The sequence below is a fragment of the Aulonocara stuartgranti genome, assembly GCF_965226115.1.
Source record: "Aulonocara stuartgranti genome assembly, chromosome: 6".
NCBI lineage: Eukaryota > Metazoa > Chordata > Actinopteri > Cichliformes > Cichlidae > Aulonocara > Aulonocara stuartgranti.
This window is the reverse complement of record NC_138944.1, coordinates 17578797-17595243: the sequence shown is the minus strand read 5'-3', so window position 1 is coordinate 17595243 and position 16447 is coordinate 17578797. Positions and strand designations below refer to the sequence as shown.

Below are 16447 nucleotides of genomic sequence, written 5' to 3'. Positions count from 1 at the left end.
CCTGGCGTCGTTGCCCACCTCTCAATTTTGAATACACGTAGACATTGAGGGCTAGCAGGAGGGACCATGCGCTTACCTGCTGCTCTCTGGCAGGTAGCTCCAAGCCCTCCTGGGTTTTAAATGCACTTTAGAACACACATGCATCAACACTACAATGAGCGGGTGGAGGGAGGTTTGGAGTCTTCTCTCACCCCCATTCTCTGCGGCCTGCTGGAGCGAGGGGGCTAGGAGGAGGAGTTGGCCGTCCGACTGCGGTCTGGAGTGTGGGGCCTCCCTGCTGCTGCGGAGTCGGGGTGGTCTGCCTCCCCCCACCGCAGGGAAAAGGGTAACACCACCTGGGTCTGGGTGCAGTTCCCCCCTCCAGGAGCAAGGGTACCTAGACCCGGTTTGTAGAGTACGCTTGGGGAGTGTGATCGTGTGTACAGCGTCTCTTTATGTCTGTCTCCACGTTGGTTGAGTGTGGAGTAAGTGCATATGAGAGCATGAGGGTGGGAATGGATGTTTGTGTCTGTGTGTGCCTGTATGTCTGTGTCTATATGTCAGGTTGGGTGTCAGGCGCCACCTCTCTGGGGACATCTCAGGCCCTCCAAGGTTTGGAGGCCTATCTCCCCCCTACCACCACTTCCCCTGCCAGTGGCGGACTCCCTCAGACATCGGTGCGTTGGTGGTTCTTTGTGTCCGGGGATGGGCGTCCAGGTACACACCGGCTCACTCCTTGGCGGCCGCTTATCGGGGCCTGGAGCCTGGGGCTCGCTCGGGCCACTTCGGAGGTGGGGTGCCCCCGGCCTCTCGGCCTGGGGCTCGGTCAGTCAGGCACGGCTGGCTGCCGGCGGAGCTCACGGGCGCGTCACTGCAACTCCCCCTGGCTTCTGCTCCGCAGCTGCTGAGTGAGCCCTCATCTGGGACTCTCCTCAGCTCTTTCTGGGACAGTGGCGCGGCTGCCCCTCTGTTGGTCTTCCTTGGTCTCTTGTGTTCTGGGGGCCTCTGGATGTCTGGAGTTTTGATCTCCTCCACACCTGCTTCATGCCCTGGAGGACGGGGCTGTGGCCCCCCCACACCCTCTAGCAGATCATTACATGAAGGAACCTTTTAAAAAAACAAGGCAAGGCAAGGCAAGTTTATTTGTATAGCACAATTCAACAACAAGGTGATTCAAAGTGCTTTACAGAGACATTAGAAACAAGAACAAATAAAAAGCATGATTTAAAATTGATTAAAACAAGCAAATAAACTAACTAACTAATTAACAAACAAACAAACAAACAAACAAACAAACAAAACAGTATATAAAATCAAAACAGATAAAATCAGAACAGTAGATAAAATCAGTAGTTAAATGTAAGTTTTGAAATTTAAGCTTAAAGTGTGGATTTGGTGCTTTATTCAAATGCAGCTGAGAACAGGTGAGTCTTCAACCTGGATTTAAATAAACTGAGTGTTTCAGCTGATCTGAGGCTTTCTGGGAGTTTGTTCCAGATATAAGGAGCATAAAAGCTGAATGCAGCTTCTCCGTGTCTGGTTCTGACTCTGGGAACTGATAAAAGACCGGATCCAGATGACCTGAGGGATCTGGATGGTTCATACTGGGTCAGGAGGTCATTGATGTATTTTGGTCCTAAACCATTCAGAGCTTTATAGGCCAGCATCAGAACTTTAAAGTCTATCCTCTGACGGACAGGCAGCCAGTGTAAGGACCTCAGAGCTGGACTGATGTGGTCCACTTTTTTGGTCTTAGTGAGGACTCGAGCAGCAGAGTTCTGAATGAGCTGTAGTTGTCTGACTGATTTTTTAGGTAGACCTGTAAAGATGCTGTTACAGTAATCAAGCCTACTAAAGATGAATGCATGGACTAGTTTTTCCAGGTCCTGTTGAGACATCAGATCTTTTATCCTTGATATATTCTTGAGGTGATAGTAAGCTGACTTTGTTATTGTCTTAATGTGTTTTTCTAAGTTTAGGTCTGCATCCATCACTACACCCAAATTTCTCGCCTGGTTTGTGGTTTTTAGGTGTATAGATTGAAGTTCTCTGGTGACCTGTAATCGTTTTTCTTTGGCGCCAAAGACTATTACCTCAGTTTTGTTTTTGTTTAGCTGGAGAAAATTGTGGCACAACCAGTCATTGATTTCCTCAATGCATTTACCAAGAGCCTGTACAGGGCCTCGGTCTCCTGGTGACATTGTGATATATATTTGTGTGTCATCTGCATAGCTGTGATAGTTTATTTTGTTGTTGTTTATAATCTGTGCCAGTGGGAGCATGTAGATGTTAAACAGAAGGGGTCCCAAGATGGAACCTTGGGGAACTCCACATGTGATACTTGTCTGCTCAGATGTGAAGTTACCTATTGATACAAAGTATTTCCTGTTTTCTACGTATGTTTTGAACCAGTTTAGTACAGTTCCTGAAAGACCTGTCCAGTTCTCCAGTCGTTTGAGTAATATGTTGTGGTCAACTGTATCAAATGCTGCATTGAGATCCAGTAAAACTAGGACTGACATTTTTCCACTGTCTGTATTCAGACATATGTCATTAAACACTTTGGTCAGAGCGGTTTCAGTGCTGTGGTTCTGTCTAAAACCTGACTGGAAGGCATCGTAGCAATTATTCTGTTTTAAGAAGTAACTGAGCTGTTGAGAAACTGCTTTTTCAATGATCTTACTTAAAAACGGGAGATTTGAGATCGGCCTGTAGTTGTTCAGGCGCGTCCATGCTCACAGGTGTACACACGGGTGATCACACCCACAAACTACACCCTTTTTGGCTCCTACCTCAAAGCACACTGTGTTCTGTTGATCTTATGTTTAGTATTCACTGTCATATTCCCATATATCATTGTGATGTTGTTTATTCTATTACTCTTGTTCTCTTCTGCTTGTTTTCTTTTTTCTTTCTTAGCAGGTGATCCAGGTGATTGATATATGCATTTTTTTTCTTCTTCTTCTTTTTTTTCTTTCTTCTGCCCGTTCTGTTGGTTTTTGTCTTTTGCCCTTCCCCCCATCCCTCTTCTCAGCTGTTTCTCTTTCCCTCTTTCTTTCTCCCCTTCTTTCCCCCAGTCAAGTCTGTCCCGTATTCAGTAAGTGAAAATAAAATAAACAATAAAAGGTGAATCAAATGGACCATTACGGCAAGGCTGGGATGGTCAATTTGGTAAAGTAAATCCGTTGGGCATCTTTCTTTGCCTTTAGACAACAATTCTGATGGCAAAAGAGCCAAACGGGACAGGCAAAAAAAAAAAAAAAAAAGACAACAGCTTTAGACTGACTTACACTTTTCATGTGAATTTGATATCATGTTAAATGACAATTACAGACTGTAGTGCTCCAAAGACTTTATATCAGTTACACAAAGTCATGCTGTCATGCAACAGAAGCAGTTGCCTCATTAGTAAATACACAATAATAGAAAGTAGATCACCAGCAATCATGACTAACACCCTGAGTTTAGGCACCTTTCCATCCATTTTATTCAACTGTAACCGTAGTCTCTGCTGTGGGAGAAAGTGTATCAGTCATATGAGTTGTTTTCATCTGAAGAGAAGGTTATCATATTGTCCGAGCAATTGTACGTGTGTGGAGTACAATATACTTACACTTAACCCATATGGTCAAACACTCACTCACGCACACACAAACAAACACAAATCATGCTGTGTGTCTCATCCCGCTCTCATGTAGGAGTATGGAGTAAGCCACTTACACACACACACACACACGCATAATTTGTCCAATATTTTGTTCTGGGCAGTGTGCCCATTTCCAATATGCTAAGCACGAGGGATAAGAGTGTGATCACTGCAGAAGATCCAGCTCTGTTTGCCAAGTCCTGTCACTCATTGCCATGCCCACTTCTTTGTTCTGCCTCAACACGTCCTTCTGATGTCAGTATTATTCAGAAAAGGGTAGGTTTTGCACTGGTAGAGCAAAGTGTACATCAAAGCAACAAATCTAGGCCACAATATATTTGGGAATACTTTCAAATATTTGAACTACTTTTTGCAGAGCTAGAATTCCCATGCCAGAAACCTTTAAAGAAATAAAGTTTTTGCCAGGCTTAATTCCCGAAATACATGAAGTAAGAAAAAGATACCAGCTCTTCAGGTTTCAAAATCTGCACATTTCATCGAGATGCTACATTATTTCAGACCCTAGTGTCAAGAGCTCTGAATTGAAGGCTATTAAGAAAAAACTGAAGACTTGCAGACTGTTAAACTGAACAATACACTGTGTGACATTTGCCTTCCAATCTGCTCTGAGTTTTGGCAGTGGAAACAGAACAGAAGTCTCATGACTCTGCCCAGAGGAGCAACATATTAACATTTTTCTTTTCTATGGTTTGCACTTGGCCTTCACTTGGTCCTTGGGTAGATATTAACTGAAAAGCAAAAGCCAAAGAAAAAACATCTGACACCCTGCCTTAACGTCTTTGGCAAACTTGCATAATATTTTAATCTGGGTTGAACTGTCCTGTCTTCGCAAAGCATAGCAACCGAGGAGCATGTGATTAATGGGCTGTTACTTGGCGCACGGAAGCTGTGCATAATACATTAAATGTGCCGGGGAGGTGTTTGTTTGTATGTGCAGATTTCCATGAGTCTGGCTATGTTGAATTAAAGCTGTAAAAAATGCTTAACTAATGCTTTTGCATCTCTGTAGTGCACGCAGGTTACATCAGAACTTTTTTTAAAGTTGATGTTTTTGTTTAAATATTTGTATGGAGGCTTTCTTGTTATGTAATGTAACTGCGGTGCCATGAATGTGAACTGGAATTTGTATGTGTGTCCGAGATCACACTTCTAAATTGTTGCAGTGTGAACATGGACACATTTTTGCATTAGTATAAGCACAAAGGCAGAAAATGGGTGCTAATAATGAAACGTCCCATAAACACATTGGTCAGTTTATTACGTACATCTTACTAGTTCCAGGTCGGACCTCAGTTTGTCTTCAGAACTGCCTTAAATCTTCATGGCATAGATTTAACAAGGTGCTGGATTTTTGGTCCATATTGGAATGATTTGGAATTCTTACATTGGCCATCTGAATATTGCAGCAGAAATTGTGACTCATCAGACCTGGCAACATTTTTCTAGTTCTTTATTGTCCAATACTGGTGAGCTTGTGTGAGCTGTAGCCTCAGTTTCCTGTTCTTAGCTGACAGAAATGACATCCAGTGTGGTCTTCTGCTGCTGTAGCTCATCTGCTCAGATATGCTGTTCTCCATACCTGAGTTATAACGAGTATTTATTCAAGTTACTTTTGGCTTTCTATCAGCTTGAAGCAGTCAAAACTGCTTTCAACTTTTGGTCCATTTTCTGTAAACATTAGAGATAACTATGTAGAAAAATCCTACAAGATCAAAAGTTTCTGAAATATTCTACACACCCTATCTAGCACCAACAATGATGCTACATTTAAAGTCACTTCAATCACCTTTTGTTCTGTTTTGATGAACTTCAGCAAGTTGTCTTGACCGTGTCTGTATGACCATATGACTGGTCACAAATGGTCATAAATCATATGACTGGTTGATTAAATATTTGTGTTAACACATGTACCTAACAAAGTGGCTTGTGAGTGTATAACCGTGAAGACCGAGAATGAGTTTTAATAATGAGCATCAGTGATGCTAGCACTGTATTGCTTATGCATCTTCTAAAGGATGATCTTTAATCATTTCATATGTGCCCAAGATGTCAGTTGTTTTAGAAAAAGAAATGCATAAAATACATGAAATGTCATAAAAAGTGATTTTATTTTGAACATGATTCATTCTTAAGCATGAAAGTGACGGCGCCTGGAGGCAAATACCATAAAGGAGATGAAACAGAGGTCAGATAAACAGAAGCAAACAAGTAACTGTTTTTCTTAAATCAGCTGATCAGTTTTTTGTTTTTTTTTTAAATTAATGTAATAATTGTTTAGTAATGTGACCTCTTTGTGGCATTACAATCAGTTCAAAATCTCAAAATTTAACTTTTGGTACAACTTTGTATAAAATGGTTTTACATTTACTTGCACACACCTGGAATCGAGGAACATCAGCAAATTGTCAGTTTTTTTGTTGTTCTGTATTAATTCATTTACTAAAAATGAACAAAAACACTTGTTTGTACACATAGATTCAAAAATATGTATTAACTTTTCATTCAGGCTTTTAGAGACTGAAATAGCACTTTGCTACATCATGTGAAGGATGCACAGTGATTTATTTATGAGATTGAAATCCTTATTGATTAATGAAGGATTGCCCTTTTTTTGTCTTCTGGCTTAGGTCTGACGTGTGTCAGGAGATTGTGGCTACTGCTGCTATTGATTAATTTTATTGTATATTAATGTGTAGCTTAAATCTACAATTATTACATTTAATATTTATTTATACAATCTTTTTTAGTCTAAACTAGAAAACACCAGAGAAAAAGGAAAAATGTCCATCGAGGTTTGTGTCATTGTCAGAACTTCTTTTCTCTGAACTCAAAGCAAAGGAGAAACTTTCTGGAATTAAATAATCTCAAATCTCTGATGAATGGCTTTTTAATTATGAAGAGTAAAGGATTTTTCAGATAATTACCAATAATCTTTTTAAAATAATGGATCAATTAATCAGTGCAACACTGCGTCAAATGTGTTTCAGATTTACATTACTATCATTTTTTTATATTAAATCATGTAAATACTGAACAGTGGAAAAATCTTGTATTAGAGCTAAAATTCAGAGAATAATAGTAATAATGGCTTGTGCCTATATCTTGCTGTGATACGCTTAGTAATAGCCAGTAACAAGAAAGCAGTACATACAGTAGCTGTCAACTGAAAAGACAGTGAGAGGGAGCAGGTGTTGGGGTTTGGTCCATTAGCCATCCCTATTGCCCCATATCCACACACACACACACACACACACATATGTACGTACACACACACACACATATGTACGTACACACACACACACACACACACACACACACACACACACACACACACACACACACACACACACAAGACTCCAGTGGGGCGCTCTCTGAGTCACCCTGGCGTAGCTCACTTCCTCTTGATGATGTACCGTATTAGCATCCCTGAAAAAAACTGACCATGATAGATGATGTCACTCCCAGATAAAAACTGTCTGCCCTCCGCTCTACCTGAAATGCTATTATTAAAGTTGCATATTTTAATATTGAATATAAGTTGTAATGAGTAGTTGTCAAGTAGCACTTTCTTGGCAAGAGTTCAGTGAAGACGTCATGTCTGTTCAGCATGTATGAAGCTTCAGTTTGGATATGATAAGTGTCTCTTATTATAAAGACTGAAAACAAGGAAGAACATTGCTCCATACCACCGACGAGAGTGGTAGATTTCCTGTAATGTAATTCTCTGCAAAAAAAGTGATTAACTTTGGTAATTTTTGGTCTTTTAATGATTTCTTTCAGAGTGGAATGATTGTACAGCATACATCTTTAATGACTTAAAAAATAATTGGATGCACAAGCTTAAATCTGTGAGACAGATAGTAAGTTGATTGGCTAAAACAAAAGTTGGGATCATTCTAAATGGCCTGTATTTATATAGCGCTTTACTAGTCCCTAAGGACCCCAAAGCGCTTTACATATCCAGTCATCCACCCATTCACACACACATTCACACACTGGTGATGGCAAGCTACATTGTAGCCACAGCCACCCTGGGGCGCACTGACAGAGGCGAGGCTGCCGGACACTGGCGCCACCGGGCCCTCTGACCACCACCAGTAGGCAACGGGTGAAGTGTCTTGCCCAAGGACACAACGACCGAGACTGTCCAAGCCGGGGCTCGAACCGGCAACCTTCCGATTACAAGGCGAACTCCCAACTCTTGAGCCACGATCGCCCCATTCTAAAAAAGCAAAAAATGTCTAACCAAGAAACACGAGCAGGGCAGCAGGAAGTTAAGAATAATCTGCAGGCAAATAATAATGATCATGTAATGAACTGATCATCCGATGATTCAATGAGAAAAAACAAATCCTATATGAGATTGAAACTTATAAAACAATACAGAAAACATCCAGAAAGAAAGTGGAAGCTCTTGTACAAAGTTATGGACTCATGGAAAAAAAGATGTGACAAGAACAAAATATGTAGAAAAATGGCTCATGACCCAAAGCACACCACCTCATCTATCAAACATAACGGCTGGTCTGCTATGGCTGGGCCACCTATGGCTGCCAGCTTAACTGGCACACTGCTTTTTATGTATGATTGCACTGCTGACAGAAGAATGAGGAGGTATACAGGAGCAAACTGTATGCTCAAATTCAGCCGCATGCATCAAAACACGCAGCCAAAGCAACCAGAATTATTCAACTCAGTCTGATTTTTTCTTGTTGAAAGCTGGGCTAAAGATATCGACAAGAGCTAAAGGTGGTTGCAGTGTGAGAGCATCACCAAGGCAGATAAGAAGCATCTGCCGAGGGCTGCGAGACAAAGACTTCAGGCAGACAAAAGATTTCTGTCCTTTCATCCAGTTACCTTTGACTTCAGTTTCTAAACATCTGGATCAACTGTTCTGCGTATTAAAACCTTTTATACCTTAACACATGGACCATTCTTGTCGTGCTAAATACTGAATATTGTAATGTAATTTTCTATCAACGGACTGCAAGTGTGTTCATGGCCCACGGTGTTGGAATTGGGCGGGTTTGGGTAGCCAGCTTGTTTTGAGACTGGAGACAAAAGCTCCAGCTGTCAAGTCACGTTTCATCAGTTTGACTTTGTAATGCTGGTTTACTTAAACAAAGGCAACGAGGGAGACGGAGGGACAGAACTCTCAGGATCAAATCAAAACCAGTGAAAACCAGTCGCAGTCCTTTATAATTACCTTATGTCCCTCAACTTATGTGACCCTAGCGTCTCTAGTTACTTATATTCATTTGAATTCACAGACATGGCTGTGTGTGACAAGCCGAGTGGGGGGGAAAAGATGTTATCTTTTTAGCAAAGCCATTGAGAGGTAGAAAATATCCTGATAAGCGACACAGGACAGGCTGACAAGAGAAATTGACAGTAACCTGATCTTAGCTAAACTGAATGTTTAATGGTTTTAAATTGGGACTTGATGGGTAACAAGCAGCATACAGATTCATCCCAGTAGATCGTAATCACATCAGAGTCCTTACAGTTGTGTCCCAGTGTCATAAATATAGCAGCAACAATTTTTAAATTGATTTTGTCTCCCTCCAACCTGGTGTTTCCTGAAGCCCTAAGGTCTCCAAGCACTTACGAGGGATTATTTGTCAAACTGCTTTTCACTGACAGGATACATGAACAATATAATATCACCTTAAAGCCAAGCTGTAAATTAAAACATTGCTCTTTTTTAAAATTTTCATCTAGGGTGTTTTTATTAAGATGACATATTGAACATACCCTGGATCCCTTCTCTAAACACTTAAGCCAGTGTTATACTTTATGCATTTTAAAATCAGCTCGGGGTTTGGCTGTAGTGCCGGGGTCGGCAACCTTTTCTACCAAAATAGTCATTTCAGAAATGATATGCTTATGTTGCATATACAAAATTACATTTAGTTTTGAATAAATGGAAACTAGCCTATTGCAGACCTAAGCAAGTAGTGAGCAAGTAGCATTAGTGGTGAACTCTAAGGAAGAGCAAATTCACAGATTGCGACTTTAGGAAGATTAACCATTTATATATATGTTATTGCTAAACAATTATGGTTCAGATAAATGAGGAGGTGGTACCAGGTGACAGATGTATGCTGTGATGCACATAGGATTTTTTTTTTTTTAACTGATGGGCAAAAGAAAGAAAAATCTTTCCTTTACCTACAGTAGTTAATATTTATGTTACATGTAACTTTTGCTATCAATTGCAGGAGTAAATCTCATAAACCTTTTCTGCAATATGTGGATGTGATTAATATTTAGGGGGCACAGTCACAGTACAAGAAATACTGTATAAGGCTCATGGGATTTACATTAAATGTACTTTAATCCTAGTTTTGTGGTAATTATTTTCTACCCTTGTGTCATATTTCCCACTCCCTTTCAACATGTAAATTAATCAGAATGTTTTTTTGTATGTAATTTGTATAGTATTTTTTTTTCTCTCATTTCTTTTCTAAATGTACTTGTATATTGTTCACATGTTGAAATAAATTACCAATCAATCAATCAATATTTGCATTTATCAGCCTCTTCATTACTGGATTACTGGGCTGGACCATTCAGAACTTCCTTAATTCTTCATGGCATAGATTCAAAAAGGTGCAGGAAGTATCCCTCAGAGATTTTGATGTCATCAAACAGTTTCTGCAGATTTGTTGGCTGCTCTGTTGGATTGAGAGCCATTCTTTCATACCATTTTCAAAGCCACTGACATCTTCCCTGCTCGTTCTGATATTCAATTTGATCTTCAGGAGGTTGTTTTGAGCATGTCTTCATGGCCCCAATGTAAACATAGCTGTTTAGGTATTTGTGTTAACAAGCGCTTAAACAGGTGTACCTAATGTGGCTCGTAACTCGACAAATATCTGTTAGTAACACCCATGATGAAATTTTTTTGAAAGACTTTAGGACAAAATGTGTGCTTTCATTCAGGTTCCTGTATGTTCCAGAACATTTCACATTGAAACAGGCACGTCTAATCCCCACCTGAAACAAGAGGACACAAGCAAGGACAATGATAATTTTATTTATATACCAAGCTTCATTATATGTAAAGTCAGAGTGCTTACACATAAATAAAGGTATAAAAATCTGTGTATGTTCACATTGCCTTAAGGCAGAGAAAACAGCATATTGCGACATTTTTTTTGTAACTCAAGATCAGTCTAAGTTTTGACCTTGATTTGAACGTGCTCGTCCTGTTTTCTGAGAAATTATGCTGTGCTTCAAACAAAACTTTAAAAACATCAGTGCAAAATGTGTGAAGGGATACAAAAGGAAAATTCATGCCACATTAAATTGATAATACGACAGAAAATTTGGTAATTGTGTGTCTTTAATAAGTAATTATATCAGTGTGGTTAGATTAATCATAAACTCCTGCTGGTAACAGTCTGTATAATGAGATATTACAAGAGATGTTATGCTAATTCACATTTCATTACCACACTAATAGATAACTAATAGTAACAGTTTTCTGCCTTTTAGAAATGAGTCCTGCAGATTGCATGATGTGTAAAACTCTAACCAGTCTCATTTGTCTGCTCCCCCTCTCCTTCCTTTTCTCCACTTTTCCTTTTCTCTCTTGCCTTCTCTTTCTCACCAGAAGGATCTACCTCTGCCCCGAAAAAGTAGTGGGTAAGTTTTCCTCTGCATTTCTCCTACATAATAATATGTTTTTTTTATTCAGTAGCATCTGTAGTGCACATGTGTGACATCATCAGAACACTTCCTGGAGAGTTTCTTTGTAATGTTGGTTGTATGGCTGTGTGTGATGTGAGTTTTTTTCTTGCCTTGTGGAATATCTGGAATTTTGTGAGATCCTGGTGTGAAAAGTACGATAATTATCTGCAAGGTATTAAGGAAAGAGCATTTAATGTGCTTTGCTACAATATACTGCTATTTTGCAATTCCTTGTATATTGTATGGGCACAGTTGTCTGACTTGAATGGGATACTGTTGAAAAATGAAGAAGGAATCATATTTTTTAAAGACTTGGAACCATTTCAGCTTTATTACAAGAAGTCATGGTCAAATGATGTTATTGTGTAGTGGGAGCCTCATCTACTGACTGCAGCATGTTTCAGCTTTGCAGGAGCTTTTTCACTCATGGAGTTTCTCTGCTGGTTCAATCTGTTGCACCACTGAGCTGTGCAATGAAAGATCAGCAGCAGGAGCACCGTGCTGTGACCTCAATGCCCCGTGTGGATGAGAGGGGTCTGAGGGTTGAGAAAAGAGAGCAGAGCAGCCTAGGACTTAAGCTGTCAAATGTTTAGTTACTTACCTTGTGGTGGGAGAACTGCTTGTTTATTGAATTACCAATATAATATCTGCTGTTGCAAACTTACAGTTGGTGTGTCACCAAAACAAAACAACCCTGCGTGACGAAACCATAGCTGGTGTGGCTATCCTAAAACTGTGAGCGTTCAAGCGTAACAATCGGTGAAAACTGTGTCATCTCCTCGTCATCCAAGCATGATTAGTCACTCTGCTACACCTGTGCCCCTTATACGTTTCCCCTGCCAGGCTGTGCTACACTGCCACCCGTGGTGAACCCAGTGCAGACAAACACAAACATAGCAAGAAGCCCTTACAGTTGGTTAAGTAAGGCATCAGACAGTGAAGAGCACCCTGACATAGTTAACGAAGCTCTTAAACATGACTGAAATAAGGACTTACAAAAATCACCTTACACATACGGTAAAGATAAAGGCTGTGCTGAGATTTATTCTCAGAGAAATATTCAGAGCAACAGAATGTCTCTTACCATTTTCTCTTCATAGCCTCAGTCTGGGTGCCCCGGTTGGCTGATTCGTCTCTTAGTGAACGGAGCACAGAAAGGGAGAGAGAGCTGTCTGCAGAGGGAGAGCAAGACCTTAACTGCAAAGCAGAACGTGTCCATAGATTCTGCACAAAGTGCTTTATTGTAGGTTGGCAACAATGAGGTGAAAAGAAAAGAGTCACGTACCTAAGCTGAGCTACGCATATATCCTTTGCCAGTAATGGGTTTGACACCCATTAAACTTCAGAGCTGTCTCTAATTCTTTGTGACAAAGATTCAACAAGGTGCTGGAAACAATCCTCAGAGATTTTGGTCCATCTTGACATGATAGCATCACACATTTGCTGCACATTTGTTGGGAATCTCCCATTCCACCACATCCCAAAGGGGCTCTATTGGGCCATTTGAGTACAGAGAGCTCAAGAAACCAGTTTGAGATGATTTGAGCTTTGCAACTTGATGTGGTATCCTGCTGGAAGAAGCCATCAGAAGATGAGCAACAATTTTCTGGTAGCATCTTAAACGATGCTCAGTTGGTATTTCTGGTTGATTGTGGTTATTTGGTTTACTGTTGCCTTCTTATCAGCTCGAAGCAGTCCGGCCATTATCCCCAGACATCTGACATGAGCAAGGCATTTTCACTCAGACAACTGCCACTCACTGGATATTTTTCTTTGATCTATAAACTCCAGACATGGTCGTGTTGGAAAATCCCTTTAAATCAAATGATATACTCCAACCAGCCGGTCTGGCATCAAAAACCATGTCACGGTCAGTGTCACTTAAATAGCCTTTCTTCCCCATTCTGATGTTTGAATTTCAGCAGGTTGACTGAGTTCCTGCCATGTGATTCGCTGATTCTACATTTGCATTAACAAGCAGTTGAACAGGTGTACCTAATGAAGTGACCATGAGTGTATATTGACTTCCCAATATTAAAAATTAAATGCTTATCCAGTTAATATTTATGCACACCGCTTAATATTTCAGAATTAAATTTACGCCCACTTTTATTTTATTTTAAGGTTTTGTTTTAGTTTAAGTTCGGTTTGTCTTGACTGGCTCCTGGCTGCAGATGAAGAAAAAAAACACGAAGCAGATATTTTTAGAATCAGCATGACTCACACTTCCCTGGGTATGTCCGATGCCCATTGTGAGAGAAAAAAATACAAGAAAGAAACGGCTTATAAATAATAGAAAATAAGAGTCTCTGTATAATTTTAGGTTGCCTGACGCTCATTGTGTTTTAAGTTTAAGTAACATTCATATTGCAAACACAAAAAATGTTGGTTGAGTTGGCTGCAGTGTATGACTCATTTTGTACATGACTTCATCAAGATTATAACTTGAAAACTATAAGAAAAAGACCCACTAACACTTTGCTGTAGTTGTGCCTTTGAATGAAATGATTAATGGGAATTCCTTCATAATGTCCCACGTTAAAGCTATCGAATCCAGAGTCAGCTTCACAAAAATATGACTGACTTTTCATACTGAAAGGAAACTCTGCTTAAGTTAGGTGCTTTCTGTGAAGTGTAGGAGTGAATGGGATAGAATGAAGTTTGGAGGTTTGACAGAACCAATTAAAATGGCTCGCGGTGTGGCACAAACGTGTGAAACCCCTTCACATTTGACAGCTATGTTGGTTAAAATATGAAATATATGTATGTATAAAAGAAGCTTAAACGACGTGCGAGTCTCTGTCCATGGTGCTGAAACCAAGTTCCCCACTTTTTGCTGGTTTATCATTGATTCTTTTGTCCTTGGAATGCAACATAATAGAACTAAACGAGTATTTTTATTTTTAAATCTAGATTTATATACTGGAAGCCAATATAATAAAAATTTTGGTGTTCTTAAAAATCAGAAGCATTGTTTTATTCCTCCCATCCGTCTTAATTGCTCTTTACTTTTTGGCTGTGTCCTCTCTTTTGCTGCTGCTCCTGCTGTTAAAAGCCTTCCACAAAATCAGGGAGAATTTGGAAATTTGCCTTCTGCTCAACATGCAGCCGGCAAATACCTTTGAACCTGGAGGACAGTGTAATTTTCCTCTATATGCTAACTCTTTGCTGTCATTGCTTCAAGTGTTGAAATCCTTGAAAATTATCTGAAATCGATGTAGCCATGCCTTCCTCCCTCCCCTGCTTATTTTCAGCTCGCCCACTTTTGCTGTGCATGAGTTGAATGTGAATCGCCTAGCTCGCTCACATGTCAGTTTGTCATGTAAACTGTTATTGTTGTACTGCCTGTCCTGGTCGTTTAGGGGGTTATAAATATGAAGCATGGTATTAATTCTCCCCATAGAGCTCAGTTTAAAAAAAAAATATTATTAACTTCATTTTTTTTATTGCGTGTACTTCTCTGTTTAGTATTCTGTATACATCTTACTCTGAGCAGAGGTAATGTCTGCTAGCAGTAGTCTGACACTGTTAGCTTATACATGCCAGGGGTAGTTAATGTGCGTCTGTATCCACGTTTATTGCAGTTTACTGTTAGACTCGGTTTGGCCATGCGTGTTTGTGTGCGCTCTTATGTGAATCATGTATGTGTGTCTCCAGCGGCTGTCATTGGATGTATTTTGTCCGTGACCTTTGACCTGTGTGGAAGGGTGGCAGATGTCACAGCATGACATGAAGATGATGCTGGAGAGCTGGAGGCTCACAGCTGGTGCTGCTTTTGGGTTTTCTTTACATGCGTGTCGTGTTGGGCAGTGGGTGTAATGACTGACAGTTTATTCAGAAAATAAATTGAAGGACAGGCGGGTCACCAACAAGAAAACACGGAAACACGGAAACACCCACCTTGTCTTCTATATGATATCATGCCACCCATCCCTCTCTCTGTGACCTCCGCTGTGTTTCAATGATATCACCGCCCTCCTCCCACTTCCTCCCCTTCTCTCCTTCTCTTCTCTCCCATGTATATTTTATCCACCCAGACTCCCACATTAGAGACGGCATCCATTATTGAATTACTCCCCTCAGCACTACTGTGCAACTGTCACCCCACGTCAGCTTTAACATTTGGTGGATTTGTTTCAAAGGGAGGGAGGGAGGGAGGGCGTACATATATGCACACACACACAGAAATGACATCTCTCGTGGTTGGGCATTGCAGAGCAGCTCCTGTGATATCTAGGACAAAGAGACAAGTGCCAGAGCTCATCCAATCTGGCATTTCATATTTTAGAAAAAAAAACATAACTGTGTCAGTGTGTTTCTATATGCATGCATTAAAGTAAAAGGCTGGCATATAGCTGTGGTCAGAAGTTTACACGCTGTCATCATGGGCATGAATATCATGGGGATTTAGGGCTTTTAATGATTTCTTTGAGCTGTTCTTTTTACAGGGTGGAATGACTGAGCCGCATACATCTTTAATGACTTAAAAAGTAAGAACTGGGTGAACAAGCTTATTTTTGATTTTCTTATATTTGGTTAAATTTCCCTTAGCAAATTACATCTTGGTCATCTTGATTGCTTTTGGTAACCATCAAAAACTTCTACCGTTCTATGGCTGGACATTTGACTGCTTTTCTTATCAGAATTGGTAGAATTAATTTAAATTTGTTTGGTTTGCTAGGAAAGACTCAAATTTTAACCATAGTCCACAAAATTTTAACAGGGTTAGAGGAGGTCAGCGCTGTGGAAAGGCCATTCCAAAAGTTCTTTTGATCATTGTCCTGCTGGAACCCCCGAATATGTCCAGGTTTCAGCCTTTTAGATGTTGAATTTGGAGGTAGTCCTTCTTCCAATTCTTCATTATTCCATCCACTTTGTACAATGTATCACTACCACTGGCAGCAACGCTCCAGAGCATTTTGCTAGCACCACTATCCTTGACAGTTGGTACAATGTTCTTAGGTTTTAAAGCCTCACGTTTACTCCTTCAAACATACGTCTTGTTATTGTGGCCAAACAGCTCAGTCTTTGTATCATCTGACCATAAAAGTTTTCTCCAGAAGGCATTTGGCTTGTGCATGTGGGCTGCCGCAAATTTCAGTCAAG

General features: G+C 40.3%; 1 protein-coding gene across 2 annotated transcripts in view; it reads left to right on the top strand.

Annotated features, from left to right (window-relative positions):
• The window catches only part of mast1a (microtubule associated serine/threonine kinase 1a), an 81773-nt gene that overhangs the window by 6521 nt on the left and 58805 nt on the right, over nucleotides 1–16447 (top strand). The window contains exon 2 of one of the 2 annotated variants that reach the window (XM_082536752.1): nucleotides 11265–11296. The exons of the other annotated variant lie outside the window; for it this stretch is intronic. Within the exon in view, the coding sequence (XP_082392878.1) occupies nucleotides 11265–11296 (32 nt within the window). The remainder of the gene's footprint in view (nucleotides 1–11264; nucleotides 11297–16447) is intronic. 2 annotated transcript variants of the gene reach the window in all.